This window comes from Plecotus auritus (genome assembly GCF_963455305.1).
Source record: "Plecotus auritus genome assembly, chromosome: 2".
Lineage (NCBI taxonomy): Eukaryota > Metazoa > Chordata > Mammalia > Chiroptera > Vespertilionidae > Plecotus > Plecotus auritus.
The window spans coordinates 219793298-219813425 of NC_137771.1; the positions used below are offsets into that span (position 1 = coordinate 219793298).

General features: G+C 49.6%; 1 protein-coding gene across 32 annotated transcripts in view; it reads right to left on the reverse strand.

The window, feature by feature from the left end:
- Positions 1 to 6367: 6367 nt before the first annotated feature.
- PCBP3 (poly(rC) binding protein 3) overlaps positions 6368 to 20128 on the reverse strand; it is a 216993-nt gene continuing 203232 nt past the window's right edge. For 13 of the 32 annotated variants that reach the window (XM_080657993.1, XM_080657981.1, XM_080657996.1 and 10 more), the window contains 5 exons: positions 15890 to 15968; positions 15156 to 15215; positions 12038 to 12090; positions 8087 to 8256; positions 6368 to 7113 (listed from right to left, as the gene is read on the reverse strand). In XM_080657993.1, coding sequence (XP_080514119.1) covers positions 7077 to 7113; positions 8087 to 8256; positions 12038 to 12090; positions 15156 to 15215; positions 15890 to 15968 — 399 coding nt within the window. In that variant the 3' untranslated portion in view covers positions 6368 to 7076. The remainder of the gene's footprint in view (positions 7114 to 8086; positions 8257 to 12037; positions 12091 to 15155; positions 15216 to 15889; positions 15969 to 20128) is intronic. The other 19 variants (XM_080657997.1, XM_080657986.1, XM_080658004.1 and 16 more) reach the window with 3 other exon arrangements.

The window sequence follows — 20128 nt, forward strand, 5'->3', positions numbered from 1 at the left end:
TTCAATGACCACCTTTAAATTTCTCTCTCTCTCTCTCTCTCTCTCTCTCTCTCTCTCTCTCTCTCTCTCACACACACACACACACACACACACACACACACACACACACACGACTCTTGGAGGCATATTTATCAATATATGAACACTATCTCTTAATTATAGTAAAAAAATAGAAGCCAGAGAAATTCCTAAATTATAAGGAAGACAGGAAGACTCATGATGGCAGGGCTACCCTGGGAGCTGGGAGCCTTCTATTACTGGAGCTAACAAAGGCTAAATATAAAAGGAAAGCACAGAGTCACTTTACTTACGAATATCAGTCCAAAGATCCCAAATAAAATATTGGAGAACCAAGACAGGCAGTACATCAAAAAGAAAAGAACACAATAACTAAGCTATTACAAAGACTGTTCATTATTAGAAAATCTATTAGTAGAATTCAATGTGTTAATCAGAAGATCATATTTATAGATGAACAAAAAGCATTTGCCAAAATATAAGCGCTATTACTGATTACAGTAAGACTCCCAATAAAACAAGAACAAACAGATACTTTAAAACTACAAACAACAACAACACCCCTGTCTCAGTCCATAGGCCAGCATCATGTTCGGGGAAACAGCAGAAGAATTCCTGCTAAGGTGAAGACCACCCATGTTCACCACTAGAATGTGCTGTTGTAAGGGAGGTTCTAGTCAATGAAATCAGGAAAGAGAAGCAAATTAGAGATATATAAATTGAAACACAGTAGCTAAAACCCACACTACTTGCTGACCATTAGAACTATGTGTCTCACTGAACACTATTGAACACAACATATGCTCGTGTCAGTCATTGTCTTAAGTGTTTTATGTGTAATTTACTTGATCCTCACCCAAATCCTACCTGGGAGGTATTGTGATATCACATTTTACAGAAGAGGAAACTGAAGCATAGAGGCCAAATGGCTTCACACAGCCAGTATGTGGCAAAGCTGGGATGGAATCCTGGCAGCCCCCACCCCCCCCCCCCCAGAGCTATAGATGATACAGTTTATACTGGGAAAATCCATGAGAATCACTTGAAAAACAACTACAAATGATAAATCAAGCAAGGTGGCAGGATATGAAATTGATATACAGGATAAGCAGTAATCAGGTAAAAGATATAATGAAATAAAGGACCCCATTACAACAGCAACAAAACCGAAAAAATGTCTAGGAATACAATTAACAAGACATATGTGCAATCTCTATGAAGAAAAAAAAGAAGCACAAAAAACAAGTGAAAGGCCATGTTCTTGGAAATGTAGACTCAACACATAAAGCTGTCAATGCTTCCTAAGTTAATAAATTTAATAAACTTCCAATAAAAATATCAACTGGTATTTTTAAAACTCTCGGAGAAAAAAGAATTAAAAAAATAAAAATAACAGCAGTGAGGTGTGAGACAACTTTAAATGGTCTGATATATATATAATTGGAGACCATAAAGGATAGAAAGGCATGGGGTTGGGAGCAGAAAACATATTTTAAGAAATAATCACTGAAAAAATCCTCAACTTGATGAAAACTATCAATCCATGTGGGTCCCAGTAGTTCAAGAAATCACAAGCATGAGACACATGAGAAATTATACCAAGGCACACCATAACTGAGTGACAAAACCATCAATAAAGAGAAGATCTTAAAAGCAGTGATTAAATGGTCTGCTAGATGATTCTGTCTCTGGATATGTTTTTGTTCATCAGTTTATGTTGTTCATTATATTCCACAAGTAATACTTTCAACAATAAAGAATTAAAAAAAAAGCAGCAAGTAAAAAAGACATATTCTACATAGAAAAACAAAGACGAGATAACTGCAGACTTCTTGTTGGAAACAATGCAGTGGAGCAATACCTTTAAAGTGTTAAACAAACAAACAAAACAAAACCCAAACAAACCTGTCACAATAGAATTCTAAACCCAACAAAAATTCTTTCAAGAGCAAAAGTAAAGATTTTTTCACACATATATTCCTGAAAGAATTCCTCACCAGCAGAGCAGCACTATAAGAAATGGTCAAGATTTTCTTCAGGCAGAAGGAAAAGACTACTAGGCAGAAATCCAGATTTATACAAAGAAGTGAAAAGCACTGAAAATGGTAACTATATGGGTAAATATATAAGATTATTTTGTATATAAATCTTTTAAAAATATGAGATGAATTTTTATACAAAAATAACAACAACGTAATGTGGAGTTTATAACATATATGTATAAGTAAAATGTAAGACAACAGTATAAAAAGCCAGGAGGGGAGAGGTGAAGGTTCTTATAGATATACTAGAGGCCCAGTGCACAAAATTCATGCATGGGGGAGGGGAGGCTCAGCCCAGCCTGCACCCTCTCCAATCCGGGACTCCTTGGGGGATGTCTGACTGCCGGTTTAGGGGGATCAGGCCTAAACCAGCAGTCAGAGATGGCTCCTAATCGCTCACCTGCCTGCCTGCCTGGTTGCCCCTAACTGCCATCCCCTGCCAGCCTGATTGCCCCTCACTGCCTCTGCATTCCAGCCTGATCGCCCCTAACTGATCCCCGCTGCCGGCCAGGTTGCCCCAACTGCCCCCTCCCTGTTGGCCTGGTCATTAACTGCCCTCCCTCCCCCTGGCCTGGTCACCTCCAACTGCCCCCCCTGCCGGCCTGGTCGCCCCTCACAGCCCCCCGCCGGCCTGGTCACCCCACGCAGCCTGCTGTTTAGTCATTTGGTTGTCCCTCACTAACCCCCCTGCCGGCCCGGTTGCCCCATTCAGCCTGCTTGTTCAGTTGTTTGGTCGTCCCTCACTAACCCCCCTGCTGGCCTGGTTGCCCCATGCAGCCTGCTTGTTCAGTCGTTTGGTCATCCCTCACTAATCCCCCTGCCAGCCTGGTCACCCCACGCAGCTGGTTTGTTCAGTCATTTGGTCGTCCCTCACTAACTCCCTTGCCAGCCTGGTCATAGGCAGCCATCTTGTGAGGGTGTGACAGTCAATTTGCATATTACCTCTTTATTATATAGGATGTGTGAAGTGATATATCACTTGAAGATAGATTGTAAGAAGTTTACAAACCCTAAATAAAAAATAACAAAATAAAGAGTTATAGCTAATAAACCAACAAAGGATCTAATGGAATCATAAAAATGCTAGGAGAGTCCAGAAACAAAGTCAGAAAATGAAGAAAAAGGTAACAAAGAATATGTAGGACAAATAGCTATGTGGTAGATTTAAATTTACATATACCAATAAATCACACTGAATGTAAATGGTCTAAATATTCCAATGGAAAGAGATTATCAGATTGGATTAAAAAGACAATTTTAAACATAAAAACCAACTAGGTTGAATTAAAAGGGTGAAAAAAATATACCATGCTAACACTAATATAAGGAAATCTACAGTGGCTGTGTTAATATCAAAGTGGATATCAGAGAAAAGAATATTAGTAGAGGCAAAGGAGGCAACTTCATAATAGTCAAGGAGTCAGTAGAGGACATAACAACACTAAACATTTATACACCTAACAAAAATAGATAAATCCATAATTATAGTGAGTTGCACAGGTTGTAAGATACAAGATTAATATACACAAATCAATCGTATTTCTATATACTGACAATGAACAATTGTAAACTAAAGTTAAAAATTTTAAACAGTTATAGAAAATATGAAATACTTCAGGATAAGTCTGACACAATATTTGTAAGCCTGTATACTGAAAACTACAAATGTTGCTGAAACAAATTAAGATATAAATAAATGGAGAGATATACCTGTTCATGTGTCAAATAACTTCGTATCATTAAAGCTGTCAATTATAATTGAATTCATCGATAGGTCCACACCATCTCAACCCAAACTCCAGCAGGCTTTTATTGTGGGAAAGTACCAGCTGATTCTAAAATTTATATGGAAATACAAAAAAGACCTAGAGTAATAGTCGAAACAATTTTGAAAAAAAAAAAAACCCACAAAAACAACAACAACCAATGTTGCCTGATTTCAAGATTTACACAGCTACAGTGTTTAAGACAGTGGGGTACTGGCATAAAGACAGACAAATAGATCAATACCATAGAAAAAGAGAGTTCTGAAATAAACCCACACATATATGGAGAACTGTTTTTTTTATAAAGGTGCAAAGGCAATTCAGAAGGGGAATAAAATGACAAAACTTCTAGAAGAAAACATATGAGAAAATCTTTGTGATCCTGGGTTAGTCAAAGATTTTTTAAATATGATACTAAAAGCACAACCCATAAAAGAACAAATTGATAATTGGGACTTCATCAAAATTAAAAACTTCTGTTCTTCAAAATATATCATTAAGAGAATGAAAAGATAAGCTACAGACTAGAATAAAATATTTGCAAAACAGGTACCTTAGGACTCATATCCAGAATATATAAAGAACACTCAATAAGGAAACTAAATTTTAAAATTGGCAGAAGATTTGAACAAACACTTCAACAAAGAAGATACAGATGGCAAATAAGTACATGAGAAAATGGCTAACATCATTAATCACAGGAAATGCAAATTAAAACAAGGAGATGCCATTTCACACCCACTGAGATGGCTAGAATTAGAGACTGAGCTAGCAGATGTTGCTGAGGGCATGGGGGAACGGGCACTCCCACACATGAGGGGAATGGAGGATGGTACAACCACTGTAGAAAACAGGTGAGAAGTTTCTTAAAAAGTTAAACATACACCTATCAAATGACCCAGCCATTTCACTCATAGGTGTCTGCCCACAAGAAATGGAATACTATGTCCACACAGCCTGGTACATGAATGTTCATAGCAGTTTTATTTGTAGACTCTCAAGGATGAGCCTGCTCTGACAACACCTCCTCACTGTGGTCTGGGGGCCCAGCTCCTCAGGGTGCTGGACATCATGTGAGGCAGGTGACCTGCCTGGCACAGGGTCATCCCATCTAGGCATAGCCTCCTGTGCTGACTCCTGCTGGGTGTACTGCGTGGAGCCCCCTTAGCCCTCCCCAAATTGCTCCTGGACTCCTGCTACCACCCAACAGGCTCATCATACCTCAGAGCTCCCATCTCCATGGTGGGCTGGCATATCTCAACCCCAGCCTGTCCCAGACCTTCCCGAGCCTCTCCAGAGCTTAGATTGAGAGCCTTTTGCCCACTGAGGCCCTTTCTTTCACAGCCTGCATCTTATATTAGGAATCCTGTTGGTTCTTCCTTCAAAATGCCCCCAGAACTCATGCTCCCTGTCCTGGCCCCACCTTTCAGCAGTGCCTGCAGCCTTCAGAGCCTGTACCCTGTCCTCGTGTTACCTGCACCAGCTCAGGCGCAATACCCTGGCTCCAGCTGCCCCGCAGCCTGCTATTCTCAGTCCAGGCCCACGTGGGCTACAGCTTCTTGGGCCCACCTTGCCTCACATTTAACCTTGCACTTCTGACGCCCTCCTCATCACTGGGTCTTTCTCATCACAGGCATCCATTGCTTTCTAAGGCACTTACCTTGTCTACTGGCCACCCGCTGCCCTCATGCTGATGGGGGTGCTCAGAGGAAGACCTGTGTCCACCACATCCTTGCCACCTCTCAGGCCCCAAGTGGTGGCTAGTATGTAGCCAACATGTCCTGTGAATCGCATGGCTTTAAACCGTCCGGTGTGCAGTGACCAGGCGCTGCTAAGCTGTGCTCCTAACCTTGACCAGGCGACTCCTGGGTGGTGATGGGAGCATGTCCCAGAGGCATAGGCATACAAGGCGAGCACCTGAGGTCTGGTGGGAGTTTGGGCAGACAAAAAGGGGGCTCCTGCTGAGAGGCAGGTGTGGGGGATAGACCATCCCAGCCACTGCATACTTGATGGGTTCTGGGAGAAATGTATCTGCCTGCCCATGAGCCTCCCTCTGCCAGGGGCCTGTGTCAACCAACCAGGGCTTTAGCGTCTAGAAGGGGCCATGGGCTCATTGAGGTGAGCACAAGTGAGCAAGCAGACAGTTTTGTGAAAGAGTGAGATGTATATGCTGGGAAGTGGCTGGGGTCACCATGTGCGGCCTGACCTCTCACGCCCATGGAGGCAGTGAGAGAGGCTGTTTTCACAAGTTAGAAACTGTACTTTGTAGTCAGGGCAAGAATGGAGTTTTCATTATTATCATTTTAAGTAGTTCTGCAAAAGTAAAACTAGAAAGACCTGTGCAAGCCAAACATTTAAGAAAGGGTTGGGAGAGAGGGGACAACGTATTAATTTGTGTGAGAATGAATTAGCTTCTCTAGACAGCAGGTGGCCGCAGATCCAGGTCTGATGAGTGTGTGACCAGGCACGTGAGCACGTGTGTGCGCAAGGGGGTGGGGGGTGTCTGAGCGAGGGGCACATACAGGAGCCAGAGCCAGTGGGGGCAGCCCACGACATTTATTGAACTCCGACATGGTGCACTGGTGCTTCCTGGCCAGTCCGAATCCTCCAGCCACCCCAGAAGCTGCCCAAGGCCCATGTGTGGCCTCCCCACACATAACATCTCTGTGAAGTCAGAGCCTAGCACCTCCTTCATCCCACTTCTCAGGTCAGGTCCCGGCACCTGCTTTTCCTTCCCTCGGAATAAGGGAAAGGGGACAGCATGAGACCTGCACAAGACCTGCATGGACACGTGGACCAAGACAAGCAAGGGTACGAGGGGAAACAAAGTCAGCAGGTGGGGCCAGGTGAGAGAGGGGCAGCCACAGGTCTAGATGGATAAGGAGAGGACTAATAGGAAGTGCTGTCAAAATGTTAAACCAACTCTTAAAACAGTTACATTGACACTAAGGAGCAATATTTCTAAAATGTCACAGATGGGAATGCCCCCAAGCATTGAACATAATAAGCGCTGCATGCGGACACGTGAGAAGACTGGAGCAGAAGTTACTGAATGCACAGTCAGGGACAGGCCTGAGCTCACAGACAGCTGTAGATATAGACTTGCTTTGTTGGCATGTGTACCTCTATAGACCATTTTGTTAGTAAAGAAAACCTCTATTTGTATTTGTGACACAGGGTGGGCTGTCTGTACAGAGCGTGCGAGCCACATGGACGACAGGGTTCGCAGTGTGGAAGATGCAGGGCAGGATTAGAGCGCGCCCATCCCAGTGACCTCAGACGTCAGCCTAGAAGAGAGAGAGAGGCACAGGGAGACAGGTTACAGCGTTCTCACAAAATGATGTCAGACAGGAAATGTATTGCCCTGTGGCATCCTCACAGCCTTGGCATCTATCTCCCTCCTTGTTGGGACAGTCAGTCTCAGGTCGCTGCTCAGTAGCCTTGAGCTGGAGACCAAAGCCCAGCAGAGGGAGAAGGACCCACCAGGGGCCCCTGTGCTTGTCATCACATCAGGGGCATGATGAGAACCACCTGGACAATCTTAGGCCACCACAACCATTTCCACAGCAACCACTCAGCGAGGGGCACTGGAGTCACACTGCCCACAGGGGCTGCCTCCCTGTCCCCCTGGGCATCCCTCCAGCCCCTTCAACATTGTGGCGTAGGGAGGAGGGTCTGGTCCAAGGTGGAGAGGTCCCATCTCCCTGGGTGTGGTCACACTGTGTTTTCCAATGTGCCCTAGGTAGGGAGGCCAGGTGAGTGGCCCAGGCATGGCCAGGAGAGTTGTCACTGCTCTGGGCTCCTCACCATGTGCCCTGGCCAGGTCGTAGGATCTCACCTTCCACCGCGTGTAACTTTGAACCCTCGCAGAGTTCCCTCATGCACTTCTCTGCAAGTGTCTGGGTTGGGAGGTCTTTACAATCACATGACATGTGAGAGCAGAATGATTTAGTAGTAACATTTCTCTGAAACTACACACCCTTTATGCTAAATTTCAAATAACCTGGGTGTGTGGCTGACCCCAGGCCCTGGATGGCATAGTCACTGCCTTCCTGAAAATACTCTCGCGTCTAACCACCTAGCCCCTCACTGAAGATCCTTCAGGGTGAAAGGCCAAGTGCAAAAGGCCTCATGTGTGTGTGGAGACTCCAGCATCTTCCATGCCTAGGCCCAGGCAGGGAAGAGAAGCCCCGAAGGAGGCACATTCCACACCCAGGGCTAGCCAGTCTCTGAGTGTCCTAGCCACTGAGCAGCACTCACCTGGCATTGATGAGGTACTGGGCAAGGCTGATGTTGGCTGGGGTCCCCGTGATGGTGATCTGGCGCTCTGATGACCCTTCTGTGGCATTGGCAATTTTTATCTGAGCTCCAGACATCTGTCGAATTTCATTGATTTTGGTCCCTTGGCGTCCAATTATACAGCCTATTAGCTAGAGAAAAGGACAGAGGAATTTCTTAGAGAAGAGCCCATGGCAGCCCTGAGCAGAGTGTGCAGAGCCCTGGGGGAAGCTTGTGGGGATGGCCCAGCCTTGGTCTCCACCCCACACCACCAGCTCCTTGCTTTCAGGAGGAAGAAACACTGTCTTCCTGTGGGAGGGATGGGAGCTGTGGGCACCAGGGCTCTGCTTGGTGCCCTATTTGTGAGCCATTCTGACAAATCAGGAGACCAGAGAGTCACGTGGTTGCTACTTGCTCATTGTTCTTTGAGAGCCCAGAGGCCAAGTGCCAGCACCAAGGCTAGGGCCATGCTGGTACCTTCTGGGCTGGGTTCTCAGGGTAGTGGGATGTTTGTTTGAAGCCAGAGTAAAGCTCGCTGCTGCCTGAAACCTCTTTTGATAAACTTGGGTGAAATTCTGAGGACATGTCAAGTGTTCCCTTTCCTTCCCATCCTGTAATCTCTGTATAAGGATGGATATAGTGGCCTCTGAAGGAGTAGACAGTCCTTGGGAATGAAACAGCCAGAGGGACAAGAGCCAGGGCCTTCTCAGGACACAGAACAGCCACACGTGGGACCAGATTGCAGCCTGAGGTCCGTGCTGTACATGGCAGTCCAAGCCCATGGACAGAACTGAGTCCCTTCATTCACACGGGGGCGGCCGATGAGAGGTCTGAGCATGAGCAGAGAAAGAAGAGACCAGACAAGTGGGGCCTGGGCAGTTGGTTTCCTATCCACCTCTCATGTAGCAGCCTGGACGGTGGTGTCAGCACTTCCTGTTCTTGTGTCAGCAGCAGCAGGTGCAGGGCTGGAGGAAATCCATTTCCAAATGAGTGAAGTGACTCTGAACCTGCGAGATGACAACAGCTCACTGGGGACACAGGTGCACCTCAACTAGCTTTTGTCCCTGATGTGACTTCCAGCATCTCAGTTCAGCTCATCTGTAAGGCCATCTCTGTTCCTCTCCTAGGTTAGACCAGCTGCCTCACTAGACCTTAACACAGTCTCTCCAACTGTCCAGACAAATTTCACCAAGCTGTTCAGCTTCCTCCACCTCCTGCCCAAGTCCCCCCAACTCCACTCACATCTCTCCAGGCTCTGCTCACACACTCCTGGGCCCACCTACCTGGGCCCAGGCTCTGCCCACATCTCACTGGCTGCACCCCTTACTCCTTTGTACCTGGCCCTGAGGTCAGGGAGAGTGACTTCCAGATACCAGCCTGAAATCCTTGACTCGCTCTTCCCTGGCACCCTCCCACTGGCAGAGAAATCTTGAGGGCTCCTTTCTGACCAGGGCCAGTCAAGACAGCTGACGGGCAGCGTGGGGGCAGCAGCACTGGAGGAAGAATGTGGGGCCAGCTGAGTTCCCTGAAGATGCCGATGCCAGCACACCACTCGGGAAGGCCCGCCTGAGCTTCCCGCCCTGACTTGGTATGTCCTCCCACTGTCCTCACACCTTCCTCGGCCACTAGAAATGGAATGTGTGGAAGTCCACTTCCTTTACACTTCAGTGTGAGTGGCCCTGCCCAGCCTGCCTGTTTCTGCGCCAGCAAAAGCCATCCAAGGTAGATTTCCTCTGTGTGCTCTCCCTACATTCTCTTAAACATGTTTGTCTTCCCGTTTTCTTACTGAAAACATTCACACCCACACCTCTCTTCTTCCCTGCCCTCAGGGCATCTCCCCTCCCTGAGACTTCACACCCCGAGCTGCTCCCCACCCCTGACATGGAACATCTCTCTTCCAGATAAAACCATGCAGTCTGAGTGCCAATGAGAAACCACAGCTGTCAGCGCAGCCTCTAACACCGACACCGACACCGGCTGAGCATAAGGCTCCTCTAAGTAGCTACAGGGGGATGTGACAAGTCACAGGCCTCTCTAATCTGGACAGGAGTGCAAGGCCCACATCAGCTCTGCTCTGGACTGCCCTTTCACATGGCTTCTCTGGCTCTCTGGCCCTCTGGACATTCAGTCCAGAGACCAGCTCTCATCTAAGCCTTTCATACCTCCATTGGACATTTAAAGAAAGATTACAGAGGTACTCTCAGATAATGCAGCCCCCTCCTAACCAGATTTCCAAGCCAAACCCCACAGGAACCACGGGAGCACATCTACCCTCGCACACTTCTTGCAGCTGCCTGTGTGAGCCCTTAGGTTCCCTGTCCCAGCAGAAGGGGTCCAAGCGTGGGGTCCCCATAGGCACAGTGACAAGAGCGAGGCAAGATGTGCAACAGGCAGTGAGGGCACAGTGGTGACCATCAGAGATGGAGCCCAAGGCTGCCAGCTGCTGGGGGCAGCTCCTTGCAGGGCTCTTAGCCCTGACCCAGCCTGGGTCCCCATGGCCACAAGGGCAGGCTGGCCATGTTGTGGACCCTGTGTGTCATTTAGGGCATCACATTTATTGCACTGTCCAGTGTTCCTTTTTGCAGGTAAGTCGTGGTGACATGTAGGTGTCGGCACAATTTTCTTTTGTCTAATCTAATTTTGACCAAGAGACAGAGATTGACAAGATGATAGGCAAGTGTCCCAACAGATACACGTTCTACTTGTTCTTTTCTCTCCAGGGTGGCAGGAGGTCCTGGGGCCACACATCCCCTTCATGAGATCCTTTGTGAGGAAGGGCCAAGGAGTGCGCTCTGCAGGGCACACTGGGCCCAGAAGGCGTCCTCCTTCCGAGGAGCTCCCCCAGCAGGAGCATGGCAGCCATGCACTGGGAGGGGACCCAGGAAACAGGTACGTCAGCTCTCCAAACAAGCGTATCTCCTTGCTTGTTAGGTTCATTTCAGTTTTAAAACAAAGGCCCAGATCAGAGCAGGATACCTGGTGTTGGTGAAAAGGTGGTTTAAGGAAAGGCTACAAAGCGGGGATCCCACAGCAGAGTAGCGACTTGCACGTATTGTGTGGGTGAAAAGACTTGTCAGGCTGCCCAGAGTCGCTGCTCGAGGACCAGCCACAGTGGGATGACATGTCTGAAGCCCTTGAAAGCAGAAACTGGATCTGCATGAGAATGCAGAGCCACATCACCCCGTGCAGGAGTCTGGTCTGCAGCTCCACAGGGTCCCTGATGAGAGCGGTCTCTTCTGGAGGGCTCTCCTGTCCAGCTGCCCATCTCCTTCCTGTGGGTCATCTACTGAAGGGAAGAGGCAGGATTTCCTGCCAGGCTGGTGAGAGGGGCAGAGCAGTGAAGGTTACTGAGGGCCGTGGTCCTAGGGCAAGGAAGTCCAAGTCCCCCACATAGCAGCCTCTCTATGTTGTTCAGGGCAGCTGCCCCTCCAGCACACATGCCCCATATCCGCCCTGGTATCCTAGGTTGGGGATCCAAGTCAACATTCTTACATGATCCAAGGATTCAGAGGATGATGTGGGAGGACTGAGTGTGACGGGAGCTCAAAAGGCCACCTCTTCAGAGTCCAGGCAGGTGGATGCCAGATCCAGGAATCCAGACAAACCTGTGACATCCCCATATCCTGCAGACTCACAGAGAACCCCAAACCCTTCAGAGACCGAGGGAGCATGGGACAGGTCCACTCCAGAGCATCCCTGGGCCACCATTCTTTAAGGGCCAACCCTGAAGCAGGGCAGTGCCTTCACATGGGGTCAGCGGGGCCTCAGCTTCCCTGCCAGCTCTGGCATCTAAATTCTAAGTAAACCCAGAAGTGCCCTATTTGTTCTTTTCTTATATAGTACCTCTGGGGTTTTTATGGACCTTAAACTGCTTAACATGAGAAGGGACTGGCAGGTTATAAGGTGAGGTCAAGGGGGCTCGGGCATACTCACATCATTGGGAATGGTGAGCTCGTGAGTGCTGGCCGGGGGGCTGGCATCCAGACCTGGGCACATCAAGGATACATGGTTAGGCTGGTGGAAGGCTGCTCACATCACACTCCAGTGCCCAGTCCATATTAGGCCCAGGCAGGGCCAGGGGCTGGCCCAAGGGGTAGGGTCAGTGCAGCTGGAGGTCAAGGGCTCTGTGAGCTCTTTGCTCAACTGCAATGCAATTCCTGAGTCCCAGCTTCTCTCAAAAGAAGGAAAACAAAACCCAGCAGAATGATGTTTCACTTTCCCATTTTGGGCACATCATGTGGAGGGACAGCTCTCAAAGCCCTTCACAGACACGCAGGAAACTCCATGCTAAGCAGCTCTCGGGGTGTGGCCATGTCTTGGGGGCTGCATGGAGTACCCAGGGCACAACCCTGAGACCTGGTCCCTGTCCTCCATGGGTTCTCTGTCCACTCTGCTCCTCCCTCTCCCTGACTGAACAGCCCCACTGGTGTCAGATGTCTCTCATTGCCCTCTGACCCTACACTCCACAAAGGCTATTATATAGCCTGTTTCAAGGCCCAGTGGGCAGTTCTTCCAGCCTGCGCATCATTGATTCTAAAATAGACTGCCGGGCCACTGGAAGACTGCATGGGTGTCCTATGTTGGAGATGAAGACACAGGCCTAATTTGTCACCACGCCTCAATCTTTATCTTGACAAATCTCAGCTTAGGACCTGCCAAATCAAGGCAGCTCTTCAGAGTTCAGGACAAGATCTACTCTTGTTTGACAACAAAACACATGGGGGGACTGTGGTAGGGGTACCACTGGCTCCCTGTATCCAGTCCTTCCATCTCCTTCTCAGGAGACATCTCAAACCCAAAGTCCACAGCTGAGACCCTGTTATTCTCCCCCTATGGTCCCGGCATCTTGAGTCCTGCTGCTCAGCCCAGACCCTGAAGCCCCTTGACTCCCCTGCTTCTCTCCACCCACAGCTAACTACACAGTACCTTCAGAATATTCTGCAACCTGAGCCTTCTTCCCACCCCACATTGGTCGCTTCCTCTGCCCTTGCCTTTCAGTCTAATCTCCATATGGCCCAGAGAGGTCCCAACAAAACGCAGGTCAGATGCTTTTAATACTCAAAACCCACCAAGGGTTCCAGCGTCTTCCCTGTGCTCCTAGGATGCGCTCCATGCGCTCCAACCCCAGACGTGGGGCTAGCCTGTGCCCACTCTCAACTCCCACCTTCTCACAGCCCACACCCTTCTTCCTGCTTCTTCCTCTACGGCACTGGTGTCCCCAAAATCAGATGCACTGTGGCCATCTGTTTCGCTGCCATGAGTGACCCTGTGAGGGCGGGGCTGTCCTGGGGGCCCATCGAGCATGGGCACTCAGGTGGCAGGTGCTGCATGAACCAATTCATCCTGAATTGTCTGTTATTTTTCTTTTGCAGCTAAACCAAGAGTTTCTGTTGTTTGTCTTCTTTTAATAAGGGTATTTTCACTATGATTATTTAGTTGTTTAACCATCTCTACACATTCCATAAATCGTGACATTTAAAATGTATTTAAGAGATTTCCTTAGTCCTGAGTTCTACACAGGAACTCCTAACAGCCTGGCTTGGGATGGACATAAAGGCACGAGTCATATTTGTTTAACTTGGTATATTTTGATCGAGGGGAGGAAGGTATCAGATTTGTTTACAAGAGGAAAGTAAAATTCAACTAACAATGTGAGAACACATCCTTTAAAACTTGTATTCCTGTGTCAGGGCTCTGTGCCCAGGCATGAGTGTCTCCCTCCTGAAGTAACACCCTCACTCTGGGACAGGAACAATGATTTCTCAACATAGCCCGAGCCTGCTTTGGAAACAATGCTGACATCAGCTATTTAGGGTCCTGTCAAACAAGCCAATGCCTCTCACGACTACCCTGCTTATCCTGCTGTGATGGGGGACACACATGTGAGTGCATGTGAATGTGTGCAAGTTCTTATGTTCATGAGAGTGCATGAACTTCAGGTCACCTGAGGCCTTGGGGAAGGAGGTCGTCACAGATAGGAGTGAGTGACCCCATCCCTGAGGCCTGAAGGGGAGGGGCCGTGGGGGAAGGTGGGGGCTGAGTGTCCTGGGCAAGCCAGGTCCTAGGGGTTGCCAGGTCATCTCCAGGAGCCCTTCGCTGGGTAATTACAGGAAATCACGTTATAAACTGCTAAGGGCTATACAGACACACTTGTATCACCCAGATATTAACTTTGTAAGGGCTGATATCCACTTCCATAATCAAAATATTCTATAAATGTTTTATTTGTTTCATTCATTAAATTATTCATTATCTTAAATAAAGGCTACACCGAGATGGAAACCATCGCCAGTGCATGGGGCATTGAGGCCAGTGTCTCAGCCTCAAGACACCTGTGAGTCCCAGTGGGCACAACTGAGCCCAGACGCAAACTGTGGGAAAGCCTTGGGGCTTCCTCCAGCCTCAGCTGTGCCCTGGGGCCCAGAACACATCACTGGGGTGACAGCCAACACCACTGGAAACGCTCTTCCCGTGTCTTCCCTTTAGAGGTAGACACTTGTTCTTCTGCTCTGACCCAGGATTTCAAGGGGATGGGAGAGTGGGCAGCGCCCCCCTCATAGGAAACCCACTATGCCAGGCCACAGGCTTCCAGTGGCCGCACTGCTCCTTGCACTGGGTAATGGGATGTATAATCTCTGCCTTGCCCTGTGGTGTCCCAGCAGTTTTAATTAGATTCAGAAGGGGTGCCCAGAGTGCTCTTATCCATGAGAGTGTGCTCCTGCCTCCTAGGAAATACCTTTGGGGAAGGCACACATCACAGTAAAGTCTGCACTGCAGGCCCCCACTAGGAAGAGAAATGACAACAGAGATGGTGACTCTGCCATGTTCAGGGACTTTGGGTGACAGGCAGCTGTGCTCTGAGCACCGCTGGAGCCCATGACCCACCACAACACTCCCAGCAGTGACCCAGGCAAAGGCTGGGAACTGCAGCTTTGACTCTGGTGTGGGCTCTGGCTACATGGCACGGGCCTCCCTTTGCCCAGGCGCTGGCTGCCCCCTCCTCCTGGGTCATGCCCAGGCCTCCACTGTCCACTAGAGTGCTTCGTTTTACCTGACGACGGGCCCATCAGATTTTGAGCTTCTTCGGAGGAGTGTAAAGGCAGCTTTTCTCCTGGAGAGCAAAGAAGAAACAGATTTTAATGTTTTGCCCTCAAGGAGATAAGCAAGGTCACTTCAACTAGGGAAGCTCAAAATCTGACTGATGCGTGGCAGACCACCATGCCTGGTGGGCTCTCACCAGTCACAGCTGCCAAGCCAATGCTCTGTGTGTCATCAGAAGGAACCCATCCCTGCCCCTTTGCCCAGAGGGGAGCTGAGGACCACTGTGCCCTGGGCTGGAGAATGGCTTATCCCAGGGGCAGGGCAGTGCCGCCCTGGATGGGTGCCAGTCCTGGGATGTGCACTGGCCTGCAGAAGAGCATCCCTATATGCTTGTTTGAGCTCCCACTCCTGGAGAGAACAGGCTACAGGGCTGGCCAGATGGGTGCATCAGCAGAAAGGCCCCCCCACGATGCCTGTGGGCAGCGCAGAATAGGCCTGAATCCTGGAGGGGGCAGATGTCCCTTATCAAGACGGCCAGCTGTGAGGTGACTAACCCACCTTGGGGACACACAGGTCTCCCGCCTGGCCCTCAGCAAATGTGCACACTGCAACGTGTTAACACATCCTTGGCATTCACAACTAGAACTGTACCTGCTCTGTCGCTGCCTTGAATAAAGACAATTCAGAAAGAGAAAGTCCCCAGGTGAGAAGAGAGGAGGTCAGAAAGGGCAGCTGGGTACGTACCGGGGAAAGCGGGGTTGGTCTGTCCGAGGGGAGGAAAGGGGGTTTGCTGCATGGCCAACTGGTGGAGCTTGGTCAACTGCTGGGGGTAGGAGGGACATGAGAGCTAAGAAGGTTATTGTCATCGAGTACAAGTCACACCAAATTAAGAAAGGCAGTAACAGAACTCTACAAATAGATACAAAGAGAGGCCATGCGGACACATGGCAGACGCAGCAGAACTCAAGGACTTGGCCTGGGAAAACCAATGGACTATTGTAGGCAGGCGCATTGAACTCCTTTCCTCTCCTTGGCTCCCTGGTAGCTCTGGCCTGAACCAGCAATCACATGGGCCTGGGTGGAAGAGTGACCCCAGACCAGTGTGGAGGCTGCTGGGCCCCTGGGTTTCACAGGGAAGGTCTGAGAGCCTCCAAACAGGACCAGTTGGGCCTCTTAAAGTTTTGTAGTCATGCTGTCACTCAGAGCTCATGTGCATCTGTAGGGAACCCATGTGACGGTCCCTTCTGCAAACCTTCCCTGCCCCATACTCTGCCTCCTGAGGTTCTGTGGAGGGTGTGAGTGAGAGCACCCAGAGGCCTCCCTGCACCTGTAACCACTGTGTCTGAGCAGGTGGCTACCTGTCCCCCATCCTCAGGCACTAGAATTTGGGGGAAGGGGATTTGAAACGCAATTTATTTAGTTATTTTATCTGAGTCTCGTTTTTTAAGAGAAAAGTAAACATAAAAAAAGATAAAGATAAATGTGATGAGAATTGGCCACACTTGTGAGCCAAAAGTGGTGGCTGCATCCTCCCCCCACTTCGGAGATGTTGGGGTTGGACACTCTCAAGCCTGACTGGGACATAGAGCCCAGGCCTCCAGCTGCCTTGGAGGGTGGGTTGACACATTCTAGGAACTGTCCTCAACCCCCAGCCTTTTCCCAGCAGGAAGACCAGCTCGAATGCTCCAAGCAAACTTCCAGAGCCGACCCTGGCCTCATCAGGAGGCAAAAACAGGGGACTCTGAAAGTCCCTCAGAGGCCAGTAGATGGGGGCCTTCAGGGAGCAGAGCTGGCGTTCCCAGGTGACATGAAGATCTGACCTGGTGCCCACATTTGTTCCATGTTGTAGGATCTGGACTCCTGCAGCTCCACAAAAATGTCTCAGGAAGGCAGAGACTGTGCACTTGGGTTTCTTTTCTTTTCTTTTTTTTTTTTTTAAATATATTTTATTGATTTTTTACAGAGAGGAAGGGAGAGGGAGAGATAGAAACATCAATGAGAGAGAAACATCAATCAGCTGCCTCCTGCACACTCCCTACTGGGGATGTGACCACAACGAAGGTACATGCCCTTGACCGGAATTGAACCTGGGACCCTTCAGTCCGCAGGCCGATGCTCTATCCACTGAGCCAAACCGGTTAGGGCTGCACTTGGGTTTCTGATATCCCAGCACCTAGACAGACCAGACCTTGGAGCCATGGATGAGTGGGTTTGCTGCTGGCCTCCTAGTGCCGGGCATGCTCTCCTAACAGTTTAGCTAGCATCAAGATAAACGCCAAGTGCCCCTTCCCAGTGCATGGAGAATCACCGCTGCCCCCAGACGGTGCCTACCCCAGAGCCTCCTGTTCCATCCTTGTCCTTGAGCCCTGTGGGGCAGCCTGTGGGGACAGGGTGGGCTGGGCTGTCAACCTGGCCACCTACTGCTTCCAAAGGTCAGGGTCCTGGCGTGAGGAGGCGCGTGGTCCTCAGCTACAGCCTGAAGCCGGGCCACAACCAGCATGTGGCCTCCTGGTCACACCTTTGAGGGAGACTCTTGGCAGTGTGAGCCATTGGGGTGCAGGTGGTCCGTCTTCCTAGGCTGCTCCTGCAGCATTACCATTATGGAGCTGTCCAATTTCCTCCCTCCCTCCTGGACATCCTAAGTGCATCTAGAAAGCAGCCCTGTACCACTCTCAGATATCTCCCTGTCTTCTAGGGTGCTCCCTGACCTGCAGCACTTGGGTGGGCCTGCTCAGGAACTACTGGCCACATTCCAGACCCCAAGAGGCCACCCCAAGCACAGTTATTGGTCCTGAGGAGAGAAAGTTAGGGGATCTGGTGACCTGGGGTCAGATTCAGTTTTGAGAGTTCACCATCAATGGAGTGGTGCTGGTCAAGGCCAAGCAGGGGCTGGGTCTGATGGTTACCTACTGCCTTGCACATATGCCCCGTGATCTAACCTCACTAGGCACAGAGTGCCTGAATGGATAGGCATCAAAGCCCCTGAGAAAGGTGCCAGGAGAGCATGCCTGCGAGACATTATCACAGAACAAGCGATGAGACTTGGCTGCACCCCCTGTGCCTCAGGCGAGATGCTAAGAGGCCAAGGGACCCTGCAGGAAAGGGGCCTGAGAGCCTGCTGCACAGCTGGGCAGCCTAGCAAAGGCTCCTCTTTCCAGGGACAAGAAAGTACCTTGTAGGAAGACAGCAAACACCCAAAGGCGTCCTGGGGTGTGGGGGCTAAGGAATGCATGAAACCACTCTCGGCCTCCTGGGGACTTAAACTGCACCGGCGTGATCCCGCAAACCCCACTCCCACTTGCTGGACCTGGGGCAGTGCAGCTGTGCCCTGTGTACAGCAAGTCACATTGAGTCACAGGGACATTTGGAGGGGGCTGTGCTCTGAATCCACCCACATGGGAGAGTTCACACTAGGCCTAAGGTTTCCTCACAAGGAGGTATCTACAAGTTCCCAGGGTGCTAAGAAAACCCCATTTCTGGAGACAACAAATGTGAAGTTGGAGAGCGAAGGCCAGCTCAGTCTGGTTCAGGGCAGGCAGTCATCAAGGACCGGGCATGCTGGCTCTGACCAGGACTGGGATTTCCATGCAGACACAGTGCACAGGGACAGTGGCCTGGTGTGTGACCAGCCCCTTGGGGACTCCAGTCCTTCCCCGGGGCGGGGGGGGGGGGGGCAGGGAAGGAGGCCAGCAAGGAGCCTAAAAAGCCCTGACAGATTGCTCTCTGCTCCTGTTCTCCTAACTTACCCCTGTCACCTGTTCATGTGCTTGACGGCCAGGCTGGCATGCTCCCATGAGGACAGGCCCTCTCCTATGTCCCTGCATCCCCAAGAGTGCACAGCTGTGCATTGGTCTGTCAGTGGGAAGAATGGGGCTCTGGAGGCAGGAGAACCTGCCTGAGTTGGCCACAACCCTGACAGGTCTGTGGAGACAGGCCCAGCTGGTGTCCATGGGCCACCTTTCCCATTTGTAAGGTGGGGGAACCCACGCATGTAAATAGCAGGCTGTGAAGTGCTGTCCAGGTTAATTGGGGCAGAGAGTCATGGAAACTACCAGTTTTCGCATTCACTGTCCACAGGCTTCGCCTTGGAGGCCCCCAGGTCTCGCCATTGCCTCCCCGGCAGTTGGAGGTGCACCAAGCAGGCTCTGCTCCAGAGCCACCGTGTGTGTTACAGGCACAGCTCCACTCGCACCCAGGACTCTGACACCCTGAGTTCAGCAATTCCCCCAGTAATGTACTTGCTGCTTGTTATGAAGCAAGGGCCACACCAGCAAACAAATCCCTGTCCCCACTCACCCATGAGTGTAAAGTGACATCTTGAGGAAGTGCTGAACCAGTACCCACCGTGGTGTCTAGATAAACACCCCTAGTGAGGGACTAATGGACAGATGTCAACTGGAATCTCTCCTCTAGGCTCTGCCCTTAGTCAAGTACTTCACCTCTTTGGGACTTAATTTCTACATTTTTTTAAAGGAGGGAGCAGGACAAAGTGCTAAGGGGAATTCCCACTTTGAGAGATATTTCTGTCATAGAAAAAAATCAGACTTCTAGTTCCCACCAGTGCCTATAAATCATGAGGAGGGGAAAAAGAGGGGAGAAGGAGGGGAGAGGAAGGGAACAGTGGAAGTACCATATTACAGATCTTTCTCTGTGGCTTGATGTTTCCACTAAACGTTGTGTCAGAAGACAAATACTAAACAGACAATTACTAAAATGTAAGTATCCATAAATAAACAACTCAATGAGTTATCACAAAACACACCATACAACTACCTCCCTTAGCAGGAATTGCACCACTTTGGCAGCTGGCTATGTGCTCATGTCTCCTTTCTGTAAAAATGCTTGCTTGTGTCTTTTGCCCATTTTTCTATTGGGTTGATTTGGTGATTCACAAGAACTCCATATGTATTTCAAACACTAATCCTATTTTAGTTATATCTGCTGAAAAGATCTCTTCTCCATTCTCCTTATGGTGTCTTTAGA